We start from the raw sequence: 17,764 nt of genomic DNA on the forward strand, positions 1-17,764 counted from the left end.
CAATTTGCAGGGCATTTGGGGAGGTTGCCCAGAACCCAGGCCAGCCACGAGTTCTGGTCCCCATTCAATTTAATGGAGCTGTTGTGGCTTCTGCCTATTAATAAAAGCCCATGAGAGCCAATAAATAGCAAGTCTCCATCAGTATGGAAAATTTGAAAGTTTCTTTAAAACGAGAGAATGATATTTCTGATGGCACGATATGTGCACACGCATGAGACGCACATGCTGTCCAGTCCCCTCAGAATCTTGTATGTTTCATACAAGAACTCCAGAGGCCTAGTTTAGTCCACCATACTCTCATATAGTCATCAGAGTGCAAGTGTTTGCTAAAAGCAGTGAGGTTACTCCTGTGCTCCATTAGCTTGTGGAAGTGCATGTCTTGTTTTCTATGGATTCTTGCAGGGCCAGTTTATATTTTACAAACAAGGCTGTAGCTTTAATAACTAGGCCGTAGCTATAATTCCCAGCCTCCAGCACAGGGAGAGCAAAGTGATACTGCACGTACAGTGAATCCTGGCAATACGAAACTCCATATCTCCATATAGGAAACAGATTTCCACTCCATCTGACGAAGGAGCAGGGCTCCGAAAGCTAATGGCATTTGCTACCAAATAAACCTGTTGGACTTTAACCTGGTGTTGTTAAAACTCTTACTGTGTTTACCCCAGTCCAACGCCGGCTTCTCCACATCATAGGAAACTCAGCCAGTAATCTGCGACTGAATGATTAAAATGTCTCCATTCTCTGCTGAGGTAGAGGTGTAATGCTCCTATGGGGAGCTTGTGAAAGATTTACACAGAGGTTTGACTGTGAGAGGGCAACAGTTTCACATGCTACGCCATTTCAGTAATGACTAAAGTGCCCCATTGTCTCAGTGTTATCTGTTCTCTCTCAGCTTGTAAATGATGCATAGGCGAGTGCACTATCTGGAATCTCACTGTTCTTGCTTTCCTTTCCTCCCTTCCCTTCCCACAGGATTCACTGCACCCCTCTTATACACGCCGCTTCCTGAATCCATTAGATTTTGAAATTTTATCTGTAAGATGAAATTCAGTTATGGGATAAAGACAAACGCATTGTAATTTTTTAGTATATAATTCTTGACCATTTGGGTTCTATTTATTTTACTGGTATCTGTTGTACTCCATCCACTGTGCTCCAGTTTCCTACACCGGCCCTCCTCTAACCTGAAACTGGCAATCCAGTGCTCATGCAAGATCCTTAAAGCCAGGTGACACAAGACTTCTAGCCGAGATTAAATTGTGGTTGAAGAGATAAAAAGACTTGCTGCCTTCACTGAACCACACAGCATTCTTTTACACTCGTTCATGAATGGAGCCAATGCCAGTTACTAAAGATACTCTTGTAGGGAGGGACCCTGCCACTCCCATCATGTCACAAATTGAGTGTCAATACATTGCAAACAACACCAAGTTCTACAAGAGTAACTTGTGTTTATATGTCACCTTGAACGTAATAAAACATCCCAAGGTGCTGCACAGGAGTGTCATAAAGCACAATTTGACACCAAGCCACAAGCAATATTTGGGCTGGTGACAGATTTGCTTAGTCAAAAAGTTAGATTTTAAGGAGTGCCTAAAAGGAGGAAAGAGAGATAGGGAGTCAGAGAAGTTCTAGTTTTAAAGGGAGCCCCCAGAAATATATAATGCAGTTGATTATATCGAACGGAAATGTTAAGTAAAGCCACAAGACAACTCTGGGAAAAGAATAAAATCAAATGAGTGAAAGGAAAATGTCAGACTGATGTCAGCAAGTTCTCTGCAAAGACTGCCAACACAAAAGAGGGTAGCAAAGGGTCAAACTCTGGATTCATTGGAACCAGTTGGATTGTGTGATGTGAAGACTGTTGGACATTTACTCTGCATGAGAGCTAGGATGGTCTACTCCAATAGTGCCCATTTTATGATTGAGCTTCGCCTCAAAGCTGGAGTCTTTTTCTCCCAATTCAGACAAACTGGATCCAAGTGCAGCTGTAGGCCTGAGATCCTTAGAGTTTCGTGTCAGTGGACAGTTCTGATCATTGAGACCATTTAGGGATCATATTGTCAAAACCTGAGCTGTATATGTTTTTTTTGTTTAAACAGATTCAGCGAATGGTTATTTCTGGAGGAAACTTCAAACCAGACACACTCAAACCAAAGGAGGTGGTCAGTTTGCTGTTGGATGATGAGGAGTTGGAGAAGAAATGTAAGCACCTTTTGGCTCTATCTCCAATAACTTCCTTGACTCGGTCTTCTCTGTCTAGTTTGCTTTTTCCAACTCCTAGAGATGCTGCTTTCTCTTGGCATGAAATTCTATGTATAGGGGCATCCTAAGACACCTTATACAATTGGCAACTTTTCAATTTTGAGCCTTGATAGTGAAGGTTTATAGGCTGTTTAACTGTAGGGCTTCAACAGCTCAACTCAGTGTGGTTCACTCATACCCACATGGTGGGCATCTCTCCTTACCCCCAAGCGGCAGACGCCACTCTCCCACGAGGCATGCGCACACTCCCCCTACACACGAGATACACCATCCCACGAGAGAGAGAAACACACGAGAGAGAGAGACACATGAGAGGCACCATCCCACGAGACGCACACACGAGATGTCCAACCTCATCCCCAAGCGCGCACACGAGGCGCACCACCCCCATCCCCACGCACGCACTCAAGACACGCACCTCTCCCGCACACACATGCACCTCTCCCGCACACATACACCCCATGCGCGCGCGCACACACATGGCACACACCCCCACACACTTGAGATGCGTCATGCCCATCCACCCTCTTTCACACACGACCCACAGTCCCCCCCACACATGAGACGCCTCACACGCACGAGACACCCCCCCCCCCACACACACAAGATGCATGGGTCCCACACACGCACACAAGACTGCATGCCCTTCCTCGCACGCACAAACACACACATACAAGACATGCACATGCGCACACTCTCACTTCCCACATAGATGTGAATCTCTGACCACGGTGGGCCCCAGATTTGGAGCTCTGAGGCTAGCAGGAGTGCTGCAGTTGGCAGAAGCATATAGGCGACGATCATGTTCCTTATCATTATTCAGTAGCCTTTCACAAAAGTGTGCATGTTTTGATTATATTTGCATGTGATACCCCAGAGTAGAATATTTGCCAATAGCTGCACATGAACATTGAGAAATATCTCAGTGCCTTCAGTAGAAGAGTACTGACCCAGAAACTGAACAATAATAATTCTTGGTCACTGTATGAGTGAATTTCGGCATTGCAAGGTTGACTAACCAATTCTTTTCCTGTTTATTTCTCTGAAAAGTGCGCCTGCGACAGGAAGAGAAACGAATACAAGAAGAATCAAACAAAGTGAAAGATCGAAAAAGGAAACGAGAAAAATATGCAGAAAAGGTGAGGGTATCTTCGCAGCTGATGTGATCCTCAACCCAGGGGAATGTGAAAAAGTGAGCAGAGTAAATCCCTAAAAGACTTCAAACACTTGGCCTTCTCAGAGATGGGCAGCTTATGCCGTTCCCCGTACACCTTCTGCAGAAGGCTAGAGATATTAGAGTGCTTCTGATGTGTTGCCATTTGTGGGATCCTCTCAACAGTTCATCATTTGAGCATTGGATGGAACAGCCTGTTCCCACATGGGAGGCAGATCAGTGCAGTACTGGCTGAGTTATTGATCACATGAGCATAATCGGCCTGTGTGCAAAATCTTTACCAAAGAGCTGATGGCGTAATAAGGGAACCATTGTGACAGGAACGTAAGAAATAGGAGTAGGTATTCAGCCCCTTGAGCCAGCTTTGCCATTTACTGAGATTGTCTACCTTAACACCATTTTCCTGCACTATCCACATACCCCTTAATATCTTTACTCTCTGGAAATCTATTGATCTCTGTCTTGAACTTACTCAATGACTGAGTCTCCACAGGTTCCTGGGATAGAGAATTCCAAAGAATTTATCCTCTGAGTTAAAGAATTAATTCCTCATCTCAGTCCTAAGTGGCCTGCCGCTTATTCTGAGTCTGTGTCCCCTGGTTCTGGACATCATAGGGGGTAGGATAAGGGAGGAATTGGTGAATATTTTGAAAGTTTTTATTATCTGTTCCACCTCTTTTCCCTCTTCTCTCACCCGCTACACTCTTGAACCTGACCCTTTCCTTTCCCATCTCTCTTTTCCCCCACTCTCGCTCCCCCCAGTAATTTATATGTAGGATTCCCCACTGATTTCAAGCTAAGGAACTACGGGTGAACTGGCCAACATGTAAACTTCTTATTCCCTATCCTAGCAGTTCACTGGTTCAACACAATGTGAGATTTCAGATTAATGGTTTGTTTGTATTGTCTAGGTCTAGGATGTGAGTCGTAAGTTACTGTACAGAGTGGCCTGTGACAGGAGGAATGGCTCTCAATATTGTAGCCGCCTCTTAGCTGTGGTCATTGCACAGCCCACGCTCTGCAGTCTCAGTCACTTTCATGGCTGTGTCCTTTAACTGAGCAATTCCATTCAAATGGTAGTCTGTTGTAGCCAAGAGGATAAATGAGATCTGGTGACCACATGCTGACATTTCTTTCAGCCTGGAGAGTGTGCCACCATGTTGTACAAACTGTTTCAATCCTGTTTGGCACTGACACAGATTAAAAATCTTTCTAACCCATTAGACTATGGTGGCCCTGGTGCATGTTCAAATACACGGTAAAGAACCAGGGAAGATTCCCCAGCCTACATTCCACTCAACCAATATCTCCACGAAAAGCCATTCACCTGTTACTGGATTCTTACTATGTGCAAAGTGACTGCACTTCAGAAAGTAATACATTGGTTTGAAGCACTTTGCAGCTTCCTGAGGCAGGATCAGGGACTATATCAACACAGGGTCTTATTTCTTTAAATTAAGCCAAGAACATTTTCTTCACTTTCTGCATCCAATGAAATAATATTTTTAGAGTTTTTCAGTAAAAAAGAGTCAAGTTGAGGAATCTTCCCCATTCTGGTTGAATTCCCCTTCTCCCCATGTCTCATGCACTATGCAACTCTTGGATAACGGAACTTCCCTGCATCTGTAGATAAGGTCTGACAGCTAAGTGGGAGTAGGTGTGTGAGTTGGCTGCAATGTTGGCCTTCACTGTTCCTGTGGAAAAAAATCTGGCCTGGAGCACAGGCATTTACAACACGAAAGGAAGCCATTCAGCCCCCAGTGTCTCTGTTAACTGTTTGATTGATCTCCCTGCCCACTCTGCCCCCACATCTACCTTTGCTTCAAATGCTTAGCTATCATCCCTAAACATTACAGTGGTTGTTGCCTCAACTGCTACCAGTATAAGACAGCAGAGAGCTGCACTATTCACCTGAACCTGGAGGTGCTGTGTAGTTTGGTCAACCTTTCAAGCGTCTGCAGGTGTACAAATCGTAGAACTGCATTGATTGTGACCTTTCAGGGGTTACCTGACAGCCTGCAGCTCTTCACCAGTGGACCAGGGGCAATCCCACCCTGTACCTTAGTCCTATGACACACAAATCACCCCCCCCCCCCCCCCCAAATGCTAAACGCGTGACAACCACAACCTATGTCTCTCAGATCCCTTTCAGGGACAGCAGGTGTCAGTGCTGAGCACAGTCTATGGCCCACGTAGCTGTGAGTGCAGTTAATGATGTCTGTAATCCCCTGCTGTTGATTTATTCATCACTGCTACTGATTGGGTTACCGGCATTAATAAAACTGAGTGTAAGATCCATGCTGGCTCTCAGTACAACTTCATTCTTCATGAGTTTACTATTAAAGGACAAAGACACAGTATATGTACACATGGTCATGTGCACATGCTTGTACATTCATAGTGGCATGCACACACTCAATCATGCATGTTCATGTACCTGCTCACTTTCACACACTCATGCACACAGTCTCGCTCTCACCTGCTCTTTCATACATGTGCATTCACACACATTCTCATATTCTCTCTTGCACTCGTACAATGGAAGAAAAGCTGTTTCTGCAAATTGTAGCCAATTTTTTTTCAGCTGCCCTGTAAGAGTTCTGTTTTAAGGCAGAGTTTAATAGTGCTGCTAGTAATTCAAACTCTAAATTGTGGTTTAAAAATCCTATTCTTGTACTCATCAAGGTGAAGAATAATTAAGGCATCCACTGTCAGCATCAGGGACTTGTAGTGTAGGTGACCACAAGTTAATACAAACTAAAGCTCCCTCTACAGTGTCCTATCAAACCCTCTCAGGGTAGGTACAGCATGCATTAGCTGCAGAGCAAAGCTCACTCTCTACACTATCGCATCAAGCACTCCTAGGGAAGATACTGCACGGGTTAGATTCCGAATCATAGAATCCCTGCAATGCTGAAAAAGGCCATTTTGCCCATTGAGCCTGCACCGACTCTTCGATGGAGCATTTTACCCAGGCCCACCCCATCCCCACTAATCCCACGGATTTACCCCACTAATCCCCTAACCTACACATCTTGGGATATCAAGGTAGCACAGTGTGGGCAGACGGTAGCACAGTGGTTAGCACTGCTGCTTCACAGCTCCAGGGACCTGGGTTCGATTCCCGGCTTGGGTCACTGTCTGTGTGGAGTTTGCACATTTTCCTCGTGTCTGCGTGGGTTTTCTCCGGGTGCTCCGGTTTCCTCCCACAGTCCAAAGATGTGCGGGTTAAGTTGATTGGCCATGCTAAAATTGCCCCTTAGTGTCCTGAGATGCGTAGGTTAGAGGGATTAGTGGGTAAATATATAGGGATATGGGGATAAGGCCTGGGTGGGATTGTGGTCGGTGCAGGCTCGATGGGCCAAATGGCCTCTTTCTGCACTGTAGGGTTTCTATGATTCTATGAATTTAGCATGGCCAATCCACCTAACCTGCTCATCTTTGGACTGTGGGAGGAAACCGGAGTACCCGGAGGAAACCCATGCAGACACAAGTAGAATGTGCAAACTCCACACAGACAGTCATCCAAGGTTGGAATCAAGCCTGGGTCCCTGGCGCTATGAGGCAACAATGCTAACTACTGTGCCGCCCATTGTTTACAATATTCATTGTGAAGCCTGCTCCACTGGGCACAATAAGGGCATATAAAACACAGGTTAGATATAAAGTAAAGCTCCCTCTACCCTATCCCATCAAACACTCCCCGGACAGGAACAGCACAGGAATAGATACAGAGGAAAGCTCCCTTCTCTCCTCACCCAATCTGAGTACTTGAGAGGTCATGTTGCGGGGTGGGGGGTGGTCACTGGCAGCATCTGCATGCACTTGCTGCTGACTTTTCCAGTATAAATTCTTCATAATAATGGAGATTGCTCATTTGTAGCCTTGCCTTGCTGTAATTACACTCTGCTGCCAGTGCAGGCACTGCAGTATCACTACTGCTTTTGGAAAGCATAATTGCAGCAAGATATGAATGTGGACATGAGGACAGAGTGCATGAATTGCTTCTAAATGGTGGTTGAAATGCATCTGGACTACTTACCCCACTTTGTAACCCTGCTTTACCTGCAGACTTGCAGTGTGCAAGGCCACAGGACATCAACTAGCTGTTAGCCACCTTTCAGCTGCCAAGGAGCTCCAGATAGATATTTTGGAAGATTTGGGGGCTCATTGTGATTACAGGATCATATTTGCAGCTGTACCCAGCACCAAACCAGAATTGGTCACTTGGCTTCAGTTTCATGCTGCAGCCATCGAGAGATTAACATTTAGTTGTTTTATCGGCCTATGTGTGACCAACTCACAAAAATTATGTTGCGATTCTTACGGGTGGCTGTGTGTCACAAGGTTAGGTGCGAATTGAAAGACCACATTTTTTGGTAACTTTTGTTTGTTTCTGACAGAAGAAGAAGGAGGATGGTGAGAACACTGTGAAGAGAAGGAAAGAAGGGTGGACGATGTTGACACCTTCGTTAGCATCTGCTGATAACTCCAATATGTCCTCAGGAAACCTATCAGCCGATGGGGAGGAGTCTTTCATCAGCGTGGACTCTGCCATGCCCAGCCCTTACAGTGAGGTAATGCAATACAAAACTGAGCCTGTAGTGCAATAGCTGAGTGTAGAACTGCAGAGGGACATGGGATCTGAAGCAAGCCACAGCTGCACGGTTCTAGTTCACATCATTTGGATCTGTTTGCAGAGGTAACGGAACTGCATGCAGGGAAACTGATAAGGCAGGATGTCCTTTGGGCCTGCTTTTAGAGCAGTCAGCAAAAAGACTGATGGGCACATTGACCAATACACTGTATCCCAAACAATTCTTGGACTAAACAGAGGGGAGGAAATAGCATTCTCTACTGTATGGGAATGGACTGTCAATCCATATATAGCAATGGGAGGTCACCTGTCACCACCAGCTGACACCAAATGAGGAAAACCTATCATCAGTCCTTTCTTGCATGCTGCCCCAGTGACTGGGCTGAGAGAGTGAGGGAACTTTGCAGCAAAGTTGAATGGGGATATTTGGGGAAGGAGAATATCTGGAGGTAAGTCTGTCTCTCCAAAAAAACGTAGTATGGTGAAGGAAAATTTGAGAGGCAAAAAGTCCAAGATCACTTAAATAGATGGTATGGTGTCAACAAGGGAATGTCTGGAATTATTTTGGAGCAATATTCTGGAGGTCAGGCAGTCTGGAATCTTTTTAAAGGAATAGTAAGAGGGAAAGGTGAATGAAAAAACAAAATGGAAGACAAAAATTAAGGAGGGAAGTGACATTTTGCACTTCAGAAGTTGTGATAACTCGCATTGTGTCTGTGACCCGTCCCTTGGTTCCAATTAATTCCATAATTTTCTTTGGGGCAAAATGGAATGATTAGCACAGAAGGTTCACTGCGGAGCCCAAATAAAACGTGTGCACAGTGTGGAGTTAGTATACTGTGCAATCAGCATTTATTGTTAATGGCTTAGAAATGGAACTGTTCCACCAAAAGTTCATGAGGCTGCAGCTTTCTTAGATTTGAAATAGACTTGGTCTTTATCGAAAGTTGTTTTGGATTGAGCTTTTGTGTCTGAAGGTTGGGAGGTTAGAGCAGCTTCATGTGATAATTAGATATGGCTGTGTATGTGACTTTTTGATCTATCTATAAAGAGGTCAATCAATGTGAAATTTAGAGCTGAAAGTGTCAGTATCATCAGCTCTCTGTCTCGCTCTCTCTTGCTCTCCCACCCACGCGTATTTCTAACTTGCTGCCAGCATATCCTACTCTGTTTTATTCAGTGTAAATGATCTATGCAGGAGCTCCCATAATGCAGGGGATGGATTGTCAGGGGCATGCAGTGGTTTATTGGGATCTATTGATGTACAGTGCACTGCTCCAAAATCATGCAGGCGCTTTATATAACCTGTACCCTCTATCCCCACAGATATCCATGAGCAGTGAGCAGCACACTGGATCTATTGCACCTGATGAAAGTAGCAGTGACCTTGTAATCGTCGACGATCCAACATCTGCATCACAGTCTAGAGCAACCAATTCCCCAGTCTCCATTGCAGGCTCTACTTCAGACCATGTGAATGGTATGACATACAGGAAGCTCCTGGTGCGTCGTGCAACCCATCCTTGCACCAAATGTGTGGCTGGGAACATAGTTGATTACTTTGTAACCTTGGATTAAAGTCGGATGTCGTTGCGTGACTTTGAGTCACCCGGGGCAGTGATCGTCACCCGTACTGTTTAATTGTCTAGTTTCCTGTTTGTTTTGTTGTACCACTCAAGCTTGTGATTATAAATAGAATTAGCAGCTGGGGATTAGTGGGAGGCAGGAGAACAATTCAGCTGTGATATCAGTCCAAAGTGTCAATTTGTAATCTTCCCCTCTGCACTTGGTGAATTGCTTTTTCATATCCGGCTAATAATTCTACATGTGTATCTACATATGTGTGCGCCGATATATGTGCGGGTTTGAGTGTCTGTACACCTGCCCATGGGTTTATATCTGCATGTGTGTTTGTATGTTTATATCTACATTTGTCTTTTCTATTCATTCGCGGGATGTGCACATTGCTGGCATGGTCAGCAGTTGTTGCCTTTGAACGCCACCTACTTGAGCAGCTGGAATGTAGGTAAACCAACTGTGCTGTTAGTTAGGGAGTTGTAGACTGTGATCCAGTGACAATCCTGGTGCCTCAGTTGATATGAGATGGTTTTATTATTCTTTGACTGTTTCTTGGCAGTTAGATAAAATTGGGTGGCTTGCTAGATTATTTGGGACATTTAGTGTCTGTATATTTACATGTATGTATTTCTGTGTCTGTATGTTTGCATGTATATACACGCACATCTGTATAACTATATCTGCACGTTTGTCTACATTTGTGTGTGTTATACGTGCATGTTCCTTATTTTATCTGTTGCTCTATTTCTCTCTCTGTCACCTCAATAGTTATTGCTTTGGGGCTGATTGGAGTGGAAATGCCCAAAAGAGTGCAGTAGACTCTGGGAAACCGTTGGAGATGGAGGATATTGGAGTGCATCCTTGGGGACCATTCTGTCATTTTACCTGTGGGTCGGCTGTGATGTTGATCAGTCTGTGCGATTCAGTAGCATCCTTTTACCCTCTAGACTCAACAGACTGTCCCTAGTTGGTAGATCATCTGCCAGAACCACACATTGTGTATGTAATGGGGCAAACACTAAAGGTAAAAAAGCAGGCTGTGTTCAGTATGGTGAGAAGGGGGACTGATTCTGTTCATAAAACAGCGACAAAGCCATTTCCTTCTTTGCCCCTTCCCCAGAGATTGATTGGTGCCTGTGACTTTGTGTACCTAGCAACAGGTTTTGGACCCTAGCTGACAACAACTCTTAATGTAGGCATGTCTCACACTGAGTACTGTGGTAGAATAGACACTGCTGGAATCGTGGACTTAAATTCTGCGTTTGATATCTCAGGTGTTGATGCGTGAATCTCCTTATTTTGCAGGTGTTTCGCAAGACAAGTCTGGTATTAACATGGGTTCTTCAGGGAGGGGCAGAGGCCGTCCGAAAGGATCTGGAAGTACATCAAAAGGTTCTGGAAAAAATCGAGGGCGCAAGTCCACTACTGGCAGTGCTGCAGCGATGGCAGGGGCCAGGGCAGGTGCAGCAGCAGCTTCAGCTGCTGCATATGCTGCATACGGGTATAATGTGTCCAAAGGTAAGGAACAGACTGAGCACCTGATGGAAGTGTTCGACAGTGTCAGCCATTAAGCAGTAATTGAGTTTTCTTCCTTGAACGCCTCTAAATGCAGTGCCAACCTTGGCACATTTGTACTGTGCTCACTTCTAAAGTAGCTTCAAGTGAAATCCATTGCTGTCAATAACACTGGGTGTGTGCAATTTAGAATCAGGAGTTGGCCATTCAGCTTTACAAGCCTGCTCTGCCATTCAGAAAGATCATGGCTGATCTGGTAGTGGTCTCAACTCCATTTCTCTGCCTGGCTCCCTGAACCCTGGTCCCTTGTTTATCAAAAATCTGCCTTGAATTTCAAAGACATAACCTTCACTGCTAACATACTAACAACCCTCTGAAAGAAAAAGACTGCCTTCCATCATCTCTGTCTCAAAAGGGAGATCTCTTACTCTGAAACTGTGTCCCCTAGCTCTGGACTTCCGCACCTGCGGAAACATCCTCCAAGTATCTACTCCATCAAATTCTCTCAATCTTGTATGATTCAATAAGATCACCTCTCATTCTTCTAAACTCCAAAGAGTAGAACCTTTCTCCACAAAATAATCCCCTCATCCCAGGAATGAGTCATAAACTTTCTCTGAACTGCCTCTAATGCAATGATTTCACCTTTCAAATGTGACTGACCACTCCCATAATCTGACATTGAGACCCGTTTAATCCTTTTATTGCCCAATATCAAGGTAAGACCATGGATCCTGACAAAGCACCCTTACTCTACACCCTTTAATGGAATTCACGTGATTCTCTCTCTTCAAAAATGGGACTGAAAAAACACAATTACCAGTCCAAGACTTGGGTTCAAAACCGCTGAGTAGATTTATTTACTTTTGGCAAGTGAATGAATCTAAATTCATGTAAGAGAGTTCAGCATTCATTGAGCTCCTTGAGACAGCAAATAATAAAAGTACCACTTGCTTTCTCTCTAAATACAGGCTTTGATGAAAACCTTATTGCTTTAGCTTCAATCTGGCCTCCCTCCTTTTCGGGGCCAGAAACAAAAACAGAATCCTTAGAGTAAAGCAACATTGAGGGATAGTGGACAACACTCATCAGTGACTGAGCATAGATGCACGTTTGAGTGTCTGTACATCTGCCCATGGGTTTATATCTGCATGTGTTTGTATGTTTATATCTGCATTTGTTGGGACCTTTGTTGTTCTGTGCTACAGAACAGTGCTTCTCTGCTATGAGTTCTCATCCTGTATATTTAATTCTTTGATTGCTTTAGTCTTTGTTGATTCAACCCGTCCATGCGCAGAATTCTCTTCATTTTCTGATTGTTTTGTGGTTGGTTGATTCATCCTCACCCTACACTAATGCTACTTTCTGTCTCTCCACCTTACTGATACTTGATTTCTCATTAAAGTCAGTTTGAAATTCCCATTTTTGATCGCACCATGATTGCTGAGATTTTCTGAACGTGAATAACCACACCAGGTTTCTTAGCAGCACTCTGGGGATGGGGAGCATGAAGCAGGTTCAGCTTGAATTTGCCCGTCTGTGGTGGATTAATCCAGCAAACAGAATCATAGAATCCCAACAGTGCAGAAGGAGGCCATTTGGCCCATTGAGTCTGCACCGACCACACTCCTACCCAGGCCTTATCCCCCTAACCCAATGCATTTACCCTAGCTAATCCCCCTGACACTAAGGGGCAATTTAGCATGGCCAATCCACCTAACCCGCACATCTTTGGACTCTGGGAGGAAACCGGAGTACCCGGAGGAAACCCTGGGGAGAATGTGCAAACTCCACACAGACAGTGGCCCGAGGCCGGAATTGAACCCGGGTTCCTGGCGCTGTAAGGCAGCAATGCTAACCACTGTGCCACCCTTTATTAATAATTATAATTAAGGTAATTTTGTTTAAAATTATATATTATTTGAATGCCACGTACCATGTTAACAAAAAGCCACTGGGGGAATAAAAAGCATGGTGATGGGGGTGGGCAATTAATTCCATCCCTCCTAATGGTTTTGCTTATTTGCTTCTTGAAGATGATTAATGAATTATGATTCTCAGTATGAAAAGTGTCTGACAGAATAAAGCTAGCATTATAGATTAAAAGTTCTATTCATTAAACTTGCTCTTCTGTTACTGAGGGCAAGGTTGAACACAGTAATAATCAGTCAGAATCTTTGATGGGACAGCATAGAGGGAACTTTATTCTATTTAACCCATGCTATAACTACTCTGAATGCTTTATGGAACGTGTACGGGGAGGTTTATCTAACCTGTATTGTGTCTGTGTTAGACGTATTTGATGCTGGCAATCTGTATGATACTAATGCTAAATTACTAGCTCTAATATCTCTCATTATGGTGAGGGAATATTCAGAAGAATAATGATGATGTGCAGTTTAATTATGTTGATTGTTTCCGTATTTTCTCTTCAATCTCAAGGTATGGCAGGAACTGGCCCTGGGCAATCACCCCTCTCCCGGCCGACTAGCACCGCCACCTTCGGAATGATGAGCACCTCTCCCTTGAGTTCCCCTCACAGCCTGTCGAACAGTGTCCCAGGGACACCACAGACGCCAACAGACACTAGCACACCTTCTCCGTCCCCCAGCAAGAAGGCCAGCAGAAGCCTGGTTCAACCCCCAACTGTTGGGGGCCGGTAACCATGAACTGTTCTGGTGTGGGTGAGGGGAGGAACGACTGCAGTGAGTGGGTGGGGAGGGCGAGTTGCAAGACTTTCGTGTTTAAAGGTTTAGAATTTGTTTTAAAAAGCCTAATAAGTGAAATCATGGAGAAGCCTTTTCCCTCTGAATGATGTGTACATAATGTTTACCAGGAGAGCACAGAATCCTCGTTTGTTTCTTTTTGAATGTGCTATTTTTTTATAGATGAACTTGTAAATATGTACAAAAAAGTAAGAAAAATCAAACAGAGACTGCTATCTTTTACTAACCTGACAGAGACTGGTTAAAATCCAGCCACGTGATGAATAGTAATTTTATGGAGAGATTGTATGCGTGTGAATTTTTACTAGTTTCCAGTGCTGAGAGGTAAACATTCTGAAGTCCTTGTGTTTTAATTTGCAGAGGCGGAAGCTATTTCCCCTTGAACAGAAGCAGCATTCAGCTTCCCGCACCCTCCTCCATTACCTCCTCCATCCTCATACCACTGTTACATTTGCATCAGTCAGCTGCCAGTGACTGCAAGTGGCACCTGCTCAATAGCCTGCTGTCCCCTGCTCTGGCCGGGAGAAGCCTCCAAATGCAAGTACAAGTCTGCTGAGTTTGGACAGTCAGTGCTCATCAAGGCTTGTGAACTGCAGCATCCAGGCTGCGTTCCCACTCCCATTGATGCTGGTTTAAAGACCCTGGCAATCAATTAATGCTAAAAAGCAAAACTTAATGTTGGGAATTCTCTCTCTCGGCTGATCAGTCAATGGGAGGGAGGAGGCAGGTGTGATCTCTCTCTCTGAGATGATGACAGCCCCACTCTGCATTTCCAGCTCTCTTTCAAAGTATAAAGTGCGCCATGTAGCAACCTGATTGGAAACTTCCAGCAGGTCCTTGTGTAGCACAGGAGGCTTCTTAATGTGTTACTGCAGATAGCAGCAAAGTCCAAACATCAATACACAGAAATCACAGGACAAGGGAAGGAGGATCTGCAGCACCCACAGGAAACATTTGGTACCCCCCCTGTTTCCAGAACAAGTATCAGCAATACACAGTGTAACAACTGTGGATATCCCAATCACAGAATAAAGGATATAATGATCTAGAAACACTTTGCATAGGACAATTTTGAAATGCGAAGAGCTTTTGTAAAGTTTTAGGGAGACATTCCATGGCCATTCCAGTGCTGCTTCCTGACATTCCAACACACTATATCATGGACTCGGGTTGATTTCTGTGGTTTCTCACAAATTCCCAATTTCTCCTCCATTTCCATTAAGAGGAGATGCTGAAATTGGCCCAGATATGTATAGAACAGTATTTTGCCCTTCCCCTATAGTTCTGGTTGTGTTTAATTTCACTGGTTATTTATGAAGGCTCGCCTTCTCAACCTTGCCCCTCATCAGAGATGTGGTGGCTCTCAGCTTAAATCACCACCAGTCAGCTCTCTCCCTCAAAGGAGAAAGCAGCCTATGGTCCTCTGGGACTATAGCAACTTTACCTTTTTTTAAATCATTTTACACTGACTCCACTTGCAATGCTAGCACCAGTACAAGGGTCTGAGCCAAGTGGCCTCCTTTAGACCACTACTGACTGTGCAAGAGCTGTGTTCCTTTTTAAAATTTCTCTATTTTGATTACTGTTTGATATTTGGGAATCTCAAGTTCCTCTCGGAACTAAAAATAAATAAACTAGTCACTGCACTAGAATTGTGAATGTGGCCCCAAAGGCAAAACTCCTCCCTCTCTCCCCACATTGCCGCTCTTGCCTCTTTGCCACACCTCTTGTTCATATCGCACCTCTGCCCCATTTCGCCACACTCTCTGCATCCCATCTCTTTCACGCCTTGTCATTCTCCATTTCCCTGACACCCTTTTCTCTCCCTCCCACGTGTCTGTCTGCCTCTCTTTCTCACTCACTCTCTCTCACTCTTTCTCCTTCCCCCCCCCCCCCCTTCTCCACTCCCATTATCTCTCCCCTGGTCTCCCCCTCCCCATATCTGTTCCACCCTTCTCTTGTACCTCTCCTACCTCTCATCCTGCTCTCTCCCCATCTTCCCAGTCCAATCTCAGCCAAGCCTACATCTGATTTGAGATATGGAGTTTTAAGGCACAGTTACCCTCCCGAGACCTGCCCTCTGTTTAAACATTCAGCCAGAACCCTAGGAGGGACAGCTCATGTCCCATTGGCTAGACCAAAACTCAGCAAAGGAAGGGGAAGAAAGCAGGCTGTATTTTAAAAAAATAGTGAGTGGAAACGACACGGTATTTTAAATAGTGAAAACAGATTAATTTCCTTAATGTTCTGAATAATATCAAGATTAAAATGCAGAGTTTTGTATCTCGAGTTATTACTGCTCCTTAGTTGAACCTAGTGTCCTTTCCCTGTGCTGCCAGCCTTGGTGTTGCCTTACATCTCTGATTCACCGGCTGGTTAGTTTTTCCATCCAGTGGAATGGATCTGTTGAAAGATTCCATGTATAATTTAAGAGACATCGTTCTGCTTGTATGGGCAGCTCTGTGAGACACTGTGTGAACTGCCTCTTTCCCATCCCACCCCTCCCCCCACCAAACAAATACAACAGATTTCCAGTCTCTAACCAGCAGAATATATTGACGTGCAACTTTGCTGCAGTTTGATTAACTAAACCTGGACAGCCACAATGATAACACCATCCAGGGTGCAGGTGATGGTATAACACTCGAATTCCATCCTTTATAGTCTAATGCTTGCAGGTTATGTTCCACTTGAAGTCGGTGTGCTTTTCTTCTGGCTGCACATACCCTTGCAGAGATGTCAAACTCTTAAGTCCCTAAGTCAGCAGGATCTGCACCTATATGGGCATTTGAGCATCTTCCGTTAGCCAGGTATAGGATCGTGCCTGTTGCAGACACTGTGTGTCAGTGTGAGAGGGGACCTAACCTGGGATTTTTGCGTATTGTTTCGAGTTGCTGCACTCTGCTCCTTGTGGTCAGGGCATACATTACATTATTATATGTTTGTATTTTTAAAGAGATTGCGTAACAGTTTCAGATTCGTTACCCAGTTTAACACGTGACAGAAATTGTAACCTCCGGGCTCTTGGGCCTTTTTTTAATTCAGTACTGTGCTGCACTGGAAGCTTGACTTGCATTTCAGGGTGTACAGTGGTAAAGGTTTGAGGAGAATACATGGAGGAGGAGGCCTGTGTGGTTAATTGTACAATGTATGCAATACCAGTTCGCTGAATCAGTTTCTTCCCCCACCCTTCCCTGACAGTGCGGGCTGGTTAACTGATTTATTTTATTGCAACGCCATAACTCAATGCACAATCAGTTAATGAAATCAGTCACCATTTGTGTTCAACCTTAGCAAAAATGATTCAGGTACAAGCAGTACAGTATCAGAATAAAATCAAAGTGTCTAAAGAATGCCGCTGTTTGTTTCTTTGTGTAAGCTTGATTGTGAAGTAAAAATCTAGAACTGTCCCTGCAGTTAGGAAAGGAAGACTATACAGACTTCCCCAGATTTCATCCTTTGTCAGTGCGCAGTTAACTGGGCTCAGTTGGATTCCAGGATGGGATGCAACAATTGGACAGTGTGCACTGCAGCTAAAATAGTCAAGATTTTCAGCCTACACAATACTGCAGATGCTGGAAATCTGAAATAAAAACAAAAATATGCTGGGTAACTTCATTACACCCGGCAGCACTTGTGGAGAGAAGCAGAGTTAATGTTCAGGTTGATGACCTTTCTTTAGATGGGAGATAGAAATGTACGAGTTTTTAAGCCAGTAGAAGGAGAGGAGGGAGCAGGAGGAACAAAGAAGGAAGATCTGACAGAGTGGAGGCCAGAAGAGATTAAAAAACAAAAGAATCCATGATACAACAGCCAAAGAGTGTGGTAATGGATATTGTAAAGAAACCATTTGTTGTGTCAAAATGAAGCGTGAATGGCAATTTACGAATCCTCTGAATGCAGCAC

General features: G+C 44.4%; 1 protein-coding gene across 5 annotated transcripts in view; it reads left to right on the plus strand.

Annotated features, from left to right (window-relative positions):
• ino80 (INO80 complex ATPase subunit) overlaps positions 1–14,040 on the plus strand; it is a 215,755-nt gene extending 201,715 nt beyond the window's left edge. For 4 of the 5 annotated variants that reach the window (XM_078233564.1, XM_078233565.1, XM_078233561.1 and 1 more), the window contains 6 exons: positions 2,106–2,208; positions 3,319–3,407; positions 7,846–8,019; positions 9,366–9,519; positions 10,923–11,135; positions 13,575–14,040. In XM_078233564.1, the coding sequence (XP_078089690.1) occupies positions 2,106–2,208; positions 3,319–3,407; positions 7,846–8,019; positions 9,366–9,519; positions 10,923–11,135; positions 13,575–13,795 (954 nt within the window). In that variant the 3' untranslated portion in view covers positions 13,796–14,040. The remainder of the gene's footprint in view (positions 1–2,105; positions 2,209–3,318; positions 3,408–7,845; positions 8,020–9,365; positions 9,520–10,922; positions 11,136–13,574) is intronic. The other variant, XM_078233566.1, reaches the window with a different exon arrangement.
• The last annotated feature ends 3,724 nt before the right edge of the window (positions 14,041–17,764 follow it).

This window comes from Mustelus asterias, chromosome 18 (assembly GCF_964213995.1).
Source record: "Mustelus asterias chromosome 18, sMusAst1.hap1.1, whole genome shotgun sequence".
In the NCBI taxonomy this organism is placed as follows: Eukaryota; Metazoa; Chordata; class Chondrichthyes; order Carcharhiniformes; family Triakidae; genus Mustelus; species Mustelus asterias.